At 41.4% G+C, this 13,644-nt stretch overlaps 1 protein-coding gene across 1 annotated transcript in view; it reads right to left on the reverse strand.

Moving 5' to 3' along the window:
* The window catches only part of ZNF407 (zinc finger protein 407), a 762,778-nt gene that overhangs the window by 227,306 nt on the left and 521,828 nt on the right, over positions 1 to 13,644 (reverse strand). The window contains exon 8 of the mRNA XM_077492358.1: positions 10,626 to 10,746. Within this exon, the coding sequence (XP_077348484.1) occupies positions 10,626 to 10,746 (121 nt within the window). The remainder of the gene's footprint in view (positions 1 to 10,625; positions 10,747 to 13,644) is intronic.

Consider the following 13,644-nt stretch of genomic DNA (forward strand, 5'->3'; position numbering starts at 1 on the left):
GTCCATGTTCAGTAACGAGATTGGTCTGTAGTTGGTGACCAGGGACGGATCTTTCGCTGGTTTCGGAATCACTGCTACGTGGGCTGTCAGCAGGTCTCGTGGGGGTTCAGCCAGTGATGCAAAGGAGTTAAAAGCTGATATAGAAGGGAATGAGGAGTTCTGAGTAGGTCTTGTAGTATCCCACAGTTAATCCATTCGGATCCGGGCTTTTGCCTGGCTTCATTTGTTTCAGTGCTAGTTCAGCTTCTTTTCCATTAAGAGGGCCATCTATCTCTTGGGCCAGGGTGTGAATGAGGAGTTCTGAGTAGGTCTTGTAGTATCCAAACAGTTAATCCATTCGGATCTGGGCTGTGAGTAATAATCGACAAAATGTTTGGCTTTATCAGGGGATGAATTTTACGTCCTGATGCATCTGTCAGAGAGTGAATCGTTGAGGCAGCTCTCCTAGCTGTATTGTCATATTCATTAAAAACTTTTTGAGATGGGATATATTTACGTTTTAGTTGTTTGCCAAGTATTTCCAGAAGTTTGGTCCTGGTTTGTACGGGGGTGTGTAGTGTGTGTCTGAAGCTTGTGTGCATTTATGTGCACATTTCAGCTTTTGAATTTGAGTGGTAAGTTCCAGGAGATGTTTCTGTTTCTCCCGTTTTCTTCTGGCAGCTGCTGCAATTAGGATGCCCCAGGTAATAACCGGGGATGTGTCAGTGTGTTTGTTTTCCGTAAAGTATTGTTTAATGCAGAGCTTAACCTCTACTGCAATAGAGAGGTCTATTAGCAGAGAGAGGTCTAATCTCCAGGACCTTGGGCAATTGTTCACCTCTGGGAATGAGATAGTCATGGTAATAGGGTAATGATCAGATAGGAACGTGAGGTCGATGGGCGTACTTTTAAGGAAGGGTAGATTGATCTGAGAGATAAGTAGATAATCAATTCTGGATTACCTATTGTGTGGGGCTGAAAAAAAGGTGAAATCTCTGCCATTGGGGTTTACCGTGCGGCATGAGTCGTGGCGCAACAGGTCTCATAATTGTGATTTAATGGATTGTAGAGCAGTATAGGGGAGAGAGGATGCACCATTACAGGTGTCTTGGAGAGGGTTTATGGGGAGGTTGAAATCTCCCCCTAGGATGAGGGTGCCTTCTTTAAAAATGGCAAGTGCTTTAGTTATGTTGTGAAAGAAGGTGATTTAGCGGCTATTTGGTGTGCATACATTCCCTAAGGTGATCTTTCTGCCAAGGTATGGCCCTTTCAGAAAGAGAAATCTGCCGTCTTCGTAAGCTAGTGTGTCAGTGAGTTGAAAGGGGCAGTGTTTTGCCACCTAAGTGAGAACACAGCATCTGATTATCGCACCACTTTCACAGTATACTGAATCACATGGATTGTGGAGCGCCTGTAAATTGGATCAATTTTAACTTTGCACAGTGCACTTAAGCACTTTTTTATAATTCTAGTATTTGGATCTATTTAGATTTCCATGGACTTATTTGCTTTAATATTTTTCATCACTATATGATGCACATAGGCACTTTATTATTTGGCTATTAAGCACTTGTTATTTTAGATATTATTCATTATTATTACCACGGTGTAGAGGATATATTTTTAGCAGTTCAGAGGCTTTATGCTTATACCTTTGATAGCACAGCATTTTTTATGCGATTTTAGTACTCCATCAGATCGTTAGCCATATTGGGCAGTTCTGTAAGTGGGTGAGGAAGAGGTTGCTCTGAGGGGTTTTATGTAGATGTGTCGTGATAGCGGGTTTAGGGATAAATGTGTGATTGGTGGAAATGTTGTGGAGAGATTGTTTTCATGGGGGTTATATTCTCAGAGGTTGGATAATGTGACTGTTTGTGTGAAGATGAGGACCTTGTGTCTATTTTGAAATAGTTTTCTCTAGACTGAGGATATTGAGCTGATAGTTACTAAAACACAATCAAAAACCTAAAAAAAAAAAAAAAAACGAGACAGGGAAAATGCCTGTGTTAACTAATATCTTTTTGCAACCCAGTACGATAATACCATGATTAAAACAAACAGGGAAATACGTGAACACATTAACAGGATAACCAGTGAGAATTAGAGAGTACCCTGGTGAAGCCTATAGCTTTTATGGTTTGCATTGTCAGAACATAGCCGGGGAGAGTTCATAGCATAGAAGTTTGGTTGTTGGCAGGTTGGTGTGTAGTTGTAGGATTGTGGCGATCCTTAAATCAGTATGAGGGAGGTGGTATAGAGTAGGTTCCGTCCTTTGCTGGAAGGAATGATCGATAGGTGAACTACTGTAACTGGGTAGTCTAGGGAGTTTGGAGAGTGTGAGGTATGGCCAGGGCACCTATTTGTAATGTAATAGGTGGACAAGTACAGCTGATCGCCCCATTGTGGCATATCCCCTGCTGGGGGGTGTTGGTTAGCCGATGTTCTGACCATATGGTGCCATATAGCGTGGCTCTCTCAGAATGCCCTTGAAAGTATCCATTTGTCTTGCCGGAGGGTTCAGAGTATATCATTTTTACATTAAGTGGTTGTTTGCTGGTGTTGATATCTAGATTTTGTACATTAAATAAGACAGTGTCATATCACAATCTAAAAGCGTCTATTGGGTAGGTAGGGGTTACTTCTCTGAAATGCATTTTGCTAGTATTTGGCTGGTAGTCGCAGTTATTGCTGGAAAAAGATTGTGTGGATGCCAATGGCAGTAGGTGGCACATCAGGGGAGTGTGAGCTAGGATTCAAGCTACAGCCAGGTAATATACCTTGGGGTGTAATTTAGTTGTAGCCCAAATTCAGAGCAATATATTTGGTTACCAGCATTAGGCACTGAGAGCGACATGCATTTATAGATGAAGAACATGTATGACCACATTACATAGCTATGGTGGGTGTATATGAGGCAGACGTTATATTTCTAAGAATCATTTTAACAGATAATAGCTTTACTTATTATTGCCGCCTCAGTGTGTAGGGCTGCAGCAGTATATTATCTAAAGGGGAGCTTGTCTGAAGATGGCTGTCAGATTGCCTATCCTTTCTGTAGAACATAATGATTACTGCATATTAGAAAGTATATTTTGAAGTGCATGAGCTAGCTAGAGAAGCCATCCTCCCATGGGAGGAGGTAAGTCCGCTGATAACTGTGGGTTATTTGGGGCTTCAAGCTGTTGTGTCCTATTGAGTAAAATAGTTACCTACTTATAGGCTACTGTGGCTGAGTCTGGCATGTTCTCAGAGGGTGAAGCTGGTGGTCACTTCGGGTGGGGATGTTTAGTGGTGCTATCCCTAATAAATGCTGCAAACCTAACCAATGTTAGATATGGATAGTCCTGGTAGGATTTGAGGGCAGGTGGAGGTGGAAGACTGAATCCTGGGAAGGCTAAGATGCTTCATGTGTGGGGGGGGGAGAGGGGGGCGAATAGAGCATGCGTGGTATAAGTGGTGTGAGGTAGCGAAGTGGGAGCTATGCTGGGAGCTGGTGCCAACCTGCTGCTGTTGCAGCTCTGTATGGCGTGCTGCATTGGAAGAGGTTGTAGGGGGAAATTTGTCCCATTTCAGCAGTAAAGACTGTAGCCATAAGTTTTGCAGCTTCTAGGCTTATCAGGGTGACAAGTTGAGAAAGGGGAAAAAGAAGTAATGCATAATTATCTGTCCTGGGTGCATACAGTGGGGGCCAGTTTTAGTAGTCTGCGAGGCAGTGGAGCTTTTGTGGGGCTCGGTTGCTGGCATTGAGCCATCAGGGCTGGGATCAGTCTTGTGCGTGAAGGTGAGCGGTGTCTCCGGTAGCGCACCTCCTGTGCTTTCATTGACTCTTCCCTGGCCACATGTTGTTGCAGGCATACTGAAGGCCACATGTTGTTGGGGTGCTGAAGTCTGCATACCAATTGGGAACTTCGACAGTTGGGATGTCAAGTGCTTGGCAGAAGGAGTCCAATTCTTCTGGGACCCTCAGTATGGCTGTACGGCCTTGGTGGGTAGCTTAAACGGGAACTTCCACTGGTAGTTGATTCCCTTGGTCCGGAGGACATCCAGGAGGGGATGCAGGTGTTTGAGAATGATGACCGAGAGATCCTGGAAGATGTGCACTTCGTGCCCTTCGTGAGACAGTTGTGTTCTGTTGCGGGCTTACCGAAGGATATCTTCCTTAGGCTTGAAATCAGTCAGGCAGCATATGATATCCGGCAGTGGGTCTGTGTTTTCTGCCTCGTGGTCGAAGGGCCCTATGTATGCGCTCCATGTTGATGGGTGTCTGTAGGGGCTTGTCGAGGAGGTGGTTGAATAGGCCTTTAACGTGGGGAGAATCTGTTCAAGTACGACTGTCTCAGGCAGGTCTCTCAACATCAAGTTGTGTCGTCTCCCTTGGTTGCCCAGGTCCTCGACATGCCGCTGAAGGTCTCAGAGCTGCAGGGTGCATGTGCCTACAGTGTGATGGATCTTCCAAATTGCTGTATGGTGATGTGCAGCAGTGTGTTCCACTTTGTGCACTCTGCCTGCTATTGATTTAATTTCATGGCTTAGGGCAGTAATAGCCACGGACAGAGTGCCCTTTATGTCATCCATAATTGTGCGGAGCTCGTGGAGGCTCGGCTATTGGCCTTGATGGCATGTTCCCCGCAGCAGACGCAGAAGTCAGCATAGTGGCAGTGAGGCTGATCTCATTGAGGTGCAACGTGAGAGCCGGGCCCGAAGGCGGCACCGCCATGTTGGCCACCTGTGTCTGGAATATCTCTGGGATGTTTTAGCTAATGTGCCCACTAAGGTCTCTTGGAGGGTGGTATCTGATTGCAGAGTTTCCACAGGATGATGCCCCCATTGTGTGTGGTTGTTTTGTTGCAGTATTCCTCAGTTAGGCCAAGTTTTGTCTGATGAAGTCATGTGACAGTGATGAAGTCATGTGACAGTGATGAACACAAGCAGGAACACAAGGCACTGGAAGTGACGTGGGCGAGCTCACAGCTTGTTTGTTATATGCCTGTTTGATACTTCTTATTGTGAGTACCTTGATTTTACTTTTACTGTTTTGTCAAACATTTGGAAATACTACAATATTGTGCATCCCCCCCTTTTTTTTTACATAAATTTTATTGAAATCAAGCACAGGTAAATGTTTACAATTTAAACATTGTGTACATCGTACATAGAAACATAAATGTTGTGAATAACAAAAGTCCTTTCCGGTAATCTCCTGTACCAGAGATAGAAACAGGATGCACAGCAATCAGGGAGTCATATGAGCCTAAACTCCATTTGGCACATTGGTAATTTTAACCATTGTTCTGTATAGCTATATAACTATTCAGCTACCCTGCTTCGTCTGGTGCATTAATGATAGCAGGAGCCCAAGTTCGAAAACGAAAACGGGAAAAAGTAAGAAAGAAGATATTCAAAAAGACGGAAGAGAGAGTGAAAGAGAGAGAGGGAAAGAGGGGAGGGGAAAAAATAACATAAAAAAAAGGGGAGGGAGGGGAGATCAGAACAGGGAGGGGGGAAAGAAGGGGGGAAGAGGGACAATGTAGAGGGGAATCCGCAGGGTATGGGTTAACAGGTAAAAGTAATGAGTCCCGTTGTCCTGTGCATCCCTTTTTACATCCCCCCATGCCCCATTGCGAGGTTCATTGGATGCGGACACACCAGAGACAATAGGGACAGACTAGAGACACACATCGGTGGATGCAGATACGCCATACTGGGAGGCTGCCAAGAAACACATTGAGATATACCCACATGCTGTTATCTTACAGAGGTAAGGTAAGGGTACATCTATACATTACTCTGCACAGGAACCAGGAAGTCACCTATCATTGGCACTTTATGCCAGAGGATTGTCACCAGCACCAGCACTTTGTCATTTTATACTGACACTGCTAATATACAGCCACTTATCTACCTTGCACCTTATATGGACACTACTTATCTTTTTGCTTTCACCTATAAGAACATTTGCAGCATATACCTATATGTAGGAAACTTTTTGTATGCTTTTATATGCCTTTTTGGATTTTACCTATTCCTTCAGAATTTATTGCAATAGTAGTGCACCTTCTTTTTGAGCAACGTTTTTTCACTTCATGTGCACACCATATGGATATATTTCCTAACACTGTTCTACGAAGAATATTTTGAGTGTGATACACTTTTATTGTTTTATCCGAAGAAATTGCAGGGCATGCGACACGTTTTTATACTGCCTAGGACTGGATATATATTGACCTTTGAACATTACCTTTTTCAACCATATTCAGCACTTTATTACACACAGTATTTAGGTTCATAGCGCAGCACTACCTTCACTTTATATAAGTTTTGGCTATTGTCTGACAGAGCCGAGGTTTAAGCAGCCATCTTCTTCAAAGGCAAATCACGAAAGCGGATTTATATCCAAGCTGAACTGCACCAGATTTTGCACTCTCCAGTCCTAGTAAATCTCCACCCAATTGATTTAGTGAAGTATCTAGCTAAAATAAATGGGAGACATCCGTACTATTTAAGTAGCTTTGCTATGGGAATACAGCATATTAAACTGTGCTGCGTTATTCCTAATCAAGGACCATCCAAGTTCTCATGAGGTTTGATCAGTATGTTGAACTGAGACAAACACTCCAGTCTGTCATTACTGCACATGTTATATATTTCTTAGAATATCACTGACAGACAAGGTCCTGGAGTTGTGCAGGAGAAATGACAGATGGAAGGGAACAGGTGAAAAAAAAAGTTGACATTGTTAAGACAAAAGAGGAAAAAAAATACAGAATGAAAAGAGCTTGCTAGCTATGTAAACCAAAGCAACCTTTAAAAGCATTTTTTACATAATTTGATATTGCTACTGCTCTATAGATAACAGAACTTAATACATTTATTAAATATACACAGAAAAATATTGAACAACATGATAAAGAAAATGCAGATAAAAGAATATCTCTGTATTAACCTATACTAATCTACCAATCTTGAAGCGATTGTACCTTTTTTTCCACCGTCACAGTAATGATTGTTGCTTATAAAGAGATTAAAACTCATTAACATATTTATCAGAAACAAGTTTCTAAGTGGAATGTGGAGTTGGAGTTTCACAGCCCATACAGGTGTTGGGGCCAGACTTGAGCTGCAGTCACCACAGTGTTCCTCTGAACACAGCAGTCTAAAAAGTTAGGTTACGAACTGTACCCCGACTACCCATGCATGTTGTGTTCAGACTAAAACTAGGGATGAGTTTAGTTTCTCAAAATTTCAGCAAAAATCAAATGATTTTGGAGAACTTGTTTTTTAGGGCTCCTGATGGATATTAAAATTTCCTTCAAATTGCCCCATATTTGTTCTTGTGCCAGAAAACAGCCCCTTATTATTTTAGTTTTTCTCAGAGAGCATTTTTTTTCAGTATAGACAGTACATGCACACACAGATTGTTTGAGCATGCATATCTATACGCTAAGCAGATGTTTCTGGTGTCATCCCATCTCCCTTCTTTGGAGAGAACAATGAAGATTAAACATACATTATACACTTTTCTTGTACAATTTTCTTTTAGATTTACCAAAACCATATAATATGAGGTCAAATCTAAACACTTTCAATTTGTATGCAATCAGGCAGGCCCTGGCACTACATAGTTGAAGGTAAATCTAAAGGAAATCGAATAAGAAAATTGTATAATGTATGGCCAAGCCTTAGATTCAACATGAATGACTGACTTTTTGCTCATGGGCCTCAGCTCCAACAGACAGGTAGCTATAAATATTTATCACATAAAAAGTATATATGAATTTACACTGCACCTTTTACTACATAGTTTTATTGGAAAATATACATTTATTCATCAATATTGGAAAGTACTGTATAGTTAAGATAAATAAATTCTGTGGATATCTATACGACGCTAAAAGTGTTGGCTCTATTTTTAAATTTATACAATAGTCTACAGAACCCTTAGCAGTTTGGAAAAAATAATAATTTATCCTGTGAACACATGCAGTATTTTATAGAATATTGCATGCTTTTCCTTTAAGCAAACAACTCGCCTAAATTTAATTGTGGCACAAGACTCAAATAATAACCTTAATTTAGGTTTGCTGAAAGGTGCAGATTCTCTAGAGCTTGTGATTCAGCCAATCAGGATGTGATCATATCACTTAGGTCTTCTCTGAACAGTAATAAATGATTTGGCGAATGATCATGATTTTTAATGTGCAAGATATTTACGACTGCAGTCAAGTGTAAGGAAAAAGGCTACAGGCAGTTGTAAAGTAAGCCCACATACTTTATACACATATCCTGAATGGATGAAATGTCATAAATATTTATATGCAAATTGAATAAGGTTTTTTTTTATATGCCAACATGAACACACAAACCTGAAGCATGGCTAATATAAAAGCTCAACAAAATGTGGTTTGTTAACCAAGTATTTACTTTCCACTAGAAAAAATAAGAGAAAGAAAACTAGACATAATATTACTATTCACACTACAATTCATTGGTATAATATAAACTGTGAAAAACATAATTAAAAGGAGAAATGTGCATTTAATATAATTTTTATAATGGCTGTTCTATAGAAATGGTCAAAATCTGTACATTAAATTATTAAATTAGCAAATGTAAATCTTTTACCTTTTTAAGAATATGTTTGGTTTTGACGTGCCCAACTCATCCTATCCCCGGGTTTGATAACATGCACAAGTTTCTGAAAATATCATTGGTTTGTTACTGGGTAGACCTTTCTGTGTGTAGTTGGGTTCCTTGGAGTTAAAAAATGTCAAGGTGGGTCACGATAAATGTCAAACATCCCACCCACCCACTGTCATGTGGAGCATATTAGTTAGTGACTGATGAAAAACGGTCAAAAAGAAAGTAAAAGATATAAGCAGGCCAAACTAAGGCCCCTTTGACAAGGGTGCTTCCCCTTAGCGAAATCTGCTTGCTCAGCAGGGGATCTCTCCGCTGATCCCTGATGAGCAGGCAGATGACAGGTCATGTCCACTCCATTGTGCGGAATGGACACACCTCTATGGGGCAATGAGAATGGAAACAGACCGCCTGTCTGTTTCCATCTGATCTGATAGATCAGGGATATGCAATTAGCGGACCTCCAGCTGTTGCAAAACTACAATTCCCATCATGCCTCTGGGTATCATGCTTGTGGCTGTCAGAGTCTTGCTATGCCTCATGGGAGTTGTAGTTCTGCAACAGCTGGAGGTCCAGTAATTGCATATCCCTGTGAGAGATGGATGGGGAAAAGGACCACCATCCGGCTGTTTTTGGCGGACAGGATCGGATAGCGGCGGGTGTCAGTGGACATGTGTCCATAGAGGAAACTGGATAGTCCGATCAGGTCTGCCTGAAATCTGACAGGTGGACCTAATCAGACAGCCCATGTGAAAAGGAATTTAAGGTGGCCATACACACTACATTAGGATTGTACAATCTCTTAGACTCACCAACAATTTTGTAGTATAAAGGTCTTACCTTACCAGATACCAACTGGTTAGTTGTTTAGTAAGGCCCTCAATTTACAAGAAACAAAAAGCAAGGTTGGCTTTTAACACAGTATTTCAAGTGCGCAGTTGAGAAAGGTATAGCTCTAACAAGTATCATGATTATTTGAAATGAATAGATTAGTTTTGTATATTAGAAATCTAAAATAGGATATTCATTCAACAAAATAATATATACAGGCTACCTTAGTATGTGTCTGTTTTATATGATTTAGTATGCAGTTTCAGTAATGCTAAATACCATGTGTCATGAAGCAGAGCACTTCTCAATGAAAGATGTAAACTTAGTTACCCACAGACAGATCTCAAGAGGGAGCAAAAGATATAGTTATATTAGCCCACCTGCCCTGCTATAAGGTAGGCCTCCTTTACATCACTGGGATAGCAATACAAACACCTATACATGTTTAGGTCTATTCTGCAAGTACCATACAGAAAGTTTTGAGAGTAACGGATACTGTTTTTAATGTAATCATATAAACTGTATTAAGTATAAATACAGGTGCAAAGATATAACAATAAATGCCCACTGCTTTCTTTCAAATAAGTTGCGTGCAATCAAAATTCAGCTGTCAAGCCCCTTCATGGTCAAACAATATTTTTGCTACACATTTCTCACTAATAGAGCATATAGGAAAAAAGCCTTATTTAAACTATGACTTTTAAATGACTTTTAGGTGCAACAATACTTTAGTACAGTAACATTTAAAACCAGGGCTGAAACTGGGGGGGGGGGGGTGCAGGGGGCCCGTTTTATTTTAATAAAATAAGTATACTGAGGTTTGTACTGTCTGCTACATACTCGCTTGTGGCACAGTCATTAAAGCATATGGCCCTTTATGCCCCTCCCACTGTTGATGCAATCTGACCACACCCACAGTTTTGGAGTGGCGCCGCTATACTGCCACATACCATTTTTTCTTGGGGGGGGGGGGGTGCAAAAACATACCAGCTCCAGGTGCCAGATGTGCTAACTACGCCACTGTTTACAACGATGAACACCACAACTATTCACTAGCACTAGTTGGTCATATCCTGTTATAAATTATTTACTGAGGAAAAAATATACTATTGTGAGCAACATAGACAAACACTACAATCACTTAATCTCCTGAAGCTGGTAGCAATAAATGTAGTTACCTGTAATCACACCAAGGACACATGTATGGCTTTTCTCCAGTATGCACTCGCTTGTGTCGCGTTAAGTGGGATTGCGTTGCAGAAGCAAAATTGCATTCATCACATTTAAATGGTTTCTCTCCTGTTTAAAAGCAAGAAGTTAAATATAATTATAAGATATTCATTTGTAACATTAAATTCTAAGCACCATACAATTATTGTTTTTAAGTGCTTATCAGGTGGTCATATTACTTTCCTTTTGTCTGATATACCCGTAACCTGGAGACAGCAGTGGTCCATTATATTGGCTGTTACACACAACTCAGATTTACAAAATGAATGAGCACTAGGTTTTCATTATCTGTCCATAAACATTACATTATTAACAAAAATTGTGCAAACAATTGGTGAAATACCAGTATAGTGCCACCAGTATTAAAGTGCAATTAAACATAAGAGTCTGTAAGTGTCCTAAATAAGTACTTAATGTGCTTGAAATTCCTATTTAATGTGCTCCACACATTTCATGCAAGTGCTGTATCAAACAATGCTCCTCTGTGCCTCCGCGCCATGACCCCTTCTCAGGCTACAACTCACCAGATTGTTAGACCCATGTATTAAGTGGGTCTAAGCCACGTTCACATTGGGCCGACATGTCAAATCGCATGCTAAATCGGCAGATATTTCCGGTAATGGCACCATCCGAATTGGTGCAGCGCCGCACCGATTCCCAAAAGTAGTTCCTGTACTACTTTTGGCAACTTTCAGGGGCGGTGGGGGGGAATGGGGCGATTTGAATAGACATCTGTGCATGAACCTGCACAGATGTCTGTCAAATAGCACCCAAAGTCGGACTAAATTGCCGGTTTGAAATCACGCGAGTTTAGCAAGATTTTTAACTCGTAACAGTGTGAACCTGGGCTAAAAGCGCTTTGGTGGATATCCAAAACAGGATAGTGGTATGGCCAACTCTGTCGCAGTCTCCTTCACTGCTCCTTCAGCTTCCTTCGACTCATCCAGAATTTCCTCTGAGGTTGAACCCTAACTTCTATTGCCCCAAACCCTGGCCTTCCATCATCTAACTCGCACCCCCAGAACCGGCACCCTCCTTTCAATGGTAGCAGCCATCATCCTCAAACCCCTAATTCAATTCCCCTGCTTCCACAAGTCGGCCCCCCCTTCTTATGTGTCCTCAGGAATGTCCACTCAGTCTCTAACAAACTTGGCTCTGGAAATGACCTCCTCTCTTGTGATTGAAACCCGGCTTCAAGCTTCTGACTCACAGTTACCCTCTCCTATGATGTCCTCCACTGGACTCCTCCAGACCCAGTGAATGAAAAGTAGTTGGAGCTCGATGATGTCTTTCCCCAAAAAGCACCTTCCAGGTTCTTCCCATACCTCCCTCATTGTCTTCCTGCCTTTTTAAAGCACAATGTATATCCGTTTTTTTTCCAGTCCAGGATTGCAGTGATTTATTAACTTCTCAGACCAGTATCATGCTTTCTTGATGACTTCTCTACTTAGCTACCCTTGGAGATGTATTAGAACATCTGTCAGTTTTTATCGCTGCCTGCACCTCCATTAGGGAGATCCGTCCTCTCTATTTGTCTTTTTTATCAATAGTTTTGAAAGTGAAAGTAACAGAAAATCCCAAGTAAAGTAATAGAAGGGATGTCTTCCAATGGGGACACAAATTCTGGTGACCTGGAGGTCCTCAAGGGATTCCATTATTTGCAGGGACTTCCTCTCACTTCCTGTTTTTGGCTATTGGACAGGAAGTGAAGGTCTCCAATGGGGCACAAGTGGCATAAAATAAACCAACAGGAGTTATAACCCTACCTTACTCTATCCATAATGATTTTTTTTTTTTCATGCAGAACCAGGTTCCATCTGTCCGCTGTCACCTTTCCATCCACTCTGCAACATATACTGGTTACCTCATACTTACTAAATCCTCACTGGACCCCCACTTAAGACCCATCTCTCTGCTCCTGTACGCCTTCAAACTTCTTAAATGTCTTGTCCACAACAGTACAAGTTGATACCGAACTGATAGCAACCTCCTTGACCCTCAAAGTCTGGCTATCACCTTCAAAACTCATTTAAAAGTTACAAAGAATATAACACAATATGTCAAAAGGAAATCAAGGCTGCAAAAATTGAAAACAAATGACAGGTTAAAAATAGGATATTTTTTTAAGAGCTTACCTGTAAAATCATTTTCTTCGAGAACATCATGGGACACAGAGCCACAGTATTTACTGAATGGGTTATATAGGCACCTTTAGGTGATGGACACTGGCACACTCTAAACAGGAAGTTTAACTCCCTATATAACCCCTCCCCTTACTGGGAGTACTTCAGTTTTGTAGCAAAGCAATATACGTGTATTAGAAGAGGGGAGGGACCTCTGTACCCCGTGATATACTCGAAGAAAGTGATTTTACAGGTAAGCGGTTATAAAAATCCTATTTTCTTTTTCGTACATCACGGGACACAGGGCCACAGTATTTACTGAACGGGATGTCCCAGAGCAATGCTATCTGAGGGGAGGGGGGACACAAAAAAAGGAGGGTGCAATCAGACTTGAGTACCTATACTGCTATAGTAGAATCTGGTGAATGTATGGACCGAAGACCAAGTTGCGGCCTTGCAGATTTGAGCCATGGAGGCCTGGTGATGCACTGCCCATGTAGCACTAACAGCCCTGGTGGAGTGTGCTTTGACTTGAAAAGGTAGAACTTTCCTCTTCAAACCATAAGCTTGAATAATTATTTGCTGAATCCACTTAGCAATAGTAGATTTTGACGCTGACTGTCCTTTTCTAGACCTTCAGGCAACACAAACATAGCATCCATCTTCCGAACCTGAGCAGTCGCCTCCAAATAGGTTTTGACCGCTCTCACTATATCCAAGGAATGTAGTGACATTTCTTCGCTACAATAGGATTCCGGAAAAAATGAAGGCTATACAATATATCCTGGTTTAGATGAAAATCTAAAACCACCTTTGGTAGAAAGCTAGGATGAGGATGCAATAC

Source organism: Lithobates pipiens, unplaced genomic scaffold, assembly GCF_037356315.1.
Source record: "Lithobates pipiens isolate NorthernLeopardFrog02 unplaced genomic scaffold, aLitPip1_a1.2 Scaffold_19, whole genome shotgun sequence".
NCBI classification, from domain to species: Eukaryota; Metazoa; Chordata; class Amphibia; order Anura; family Ranidae; genus Lithobates; species Lithobates pipiens.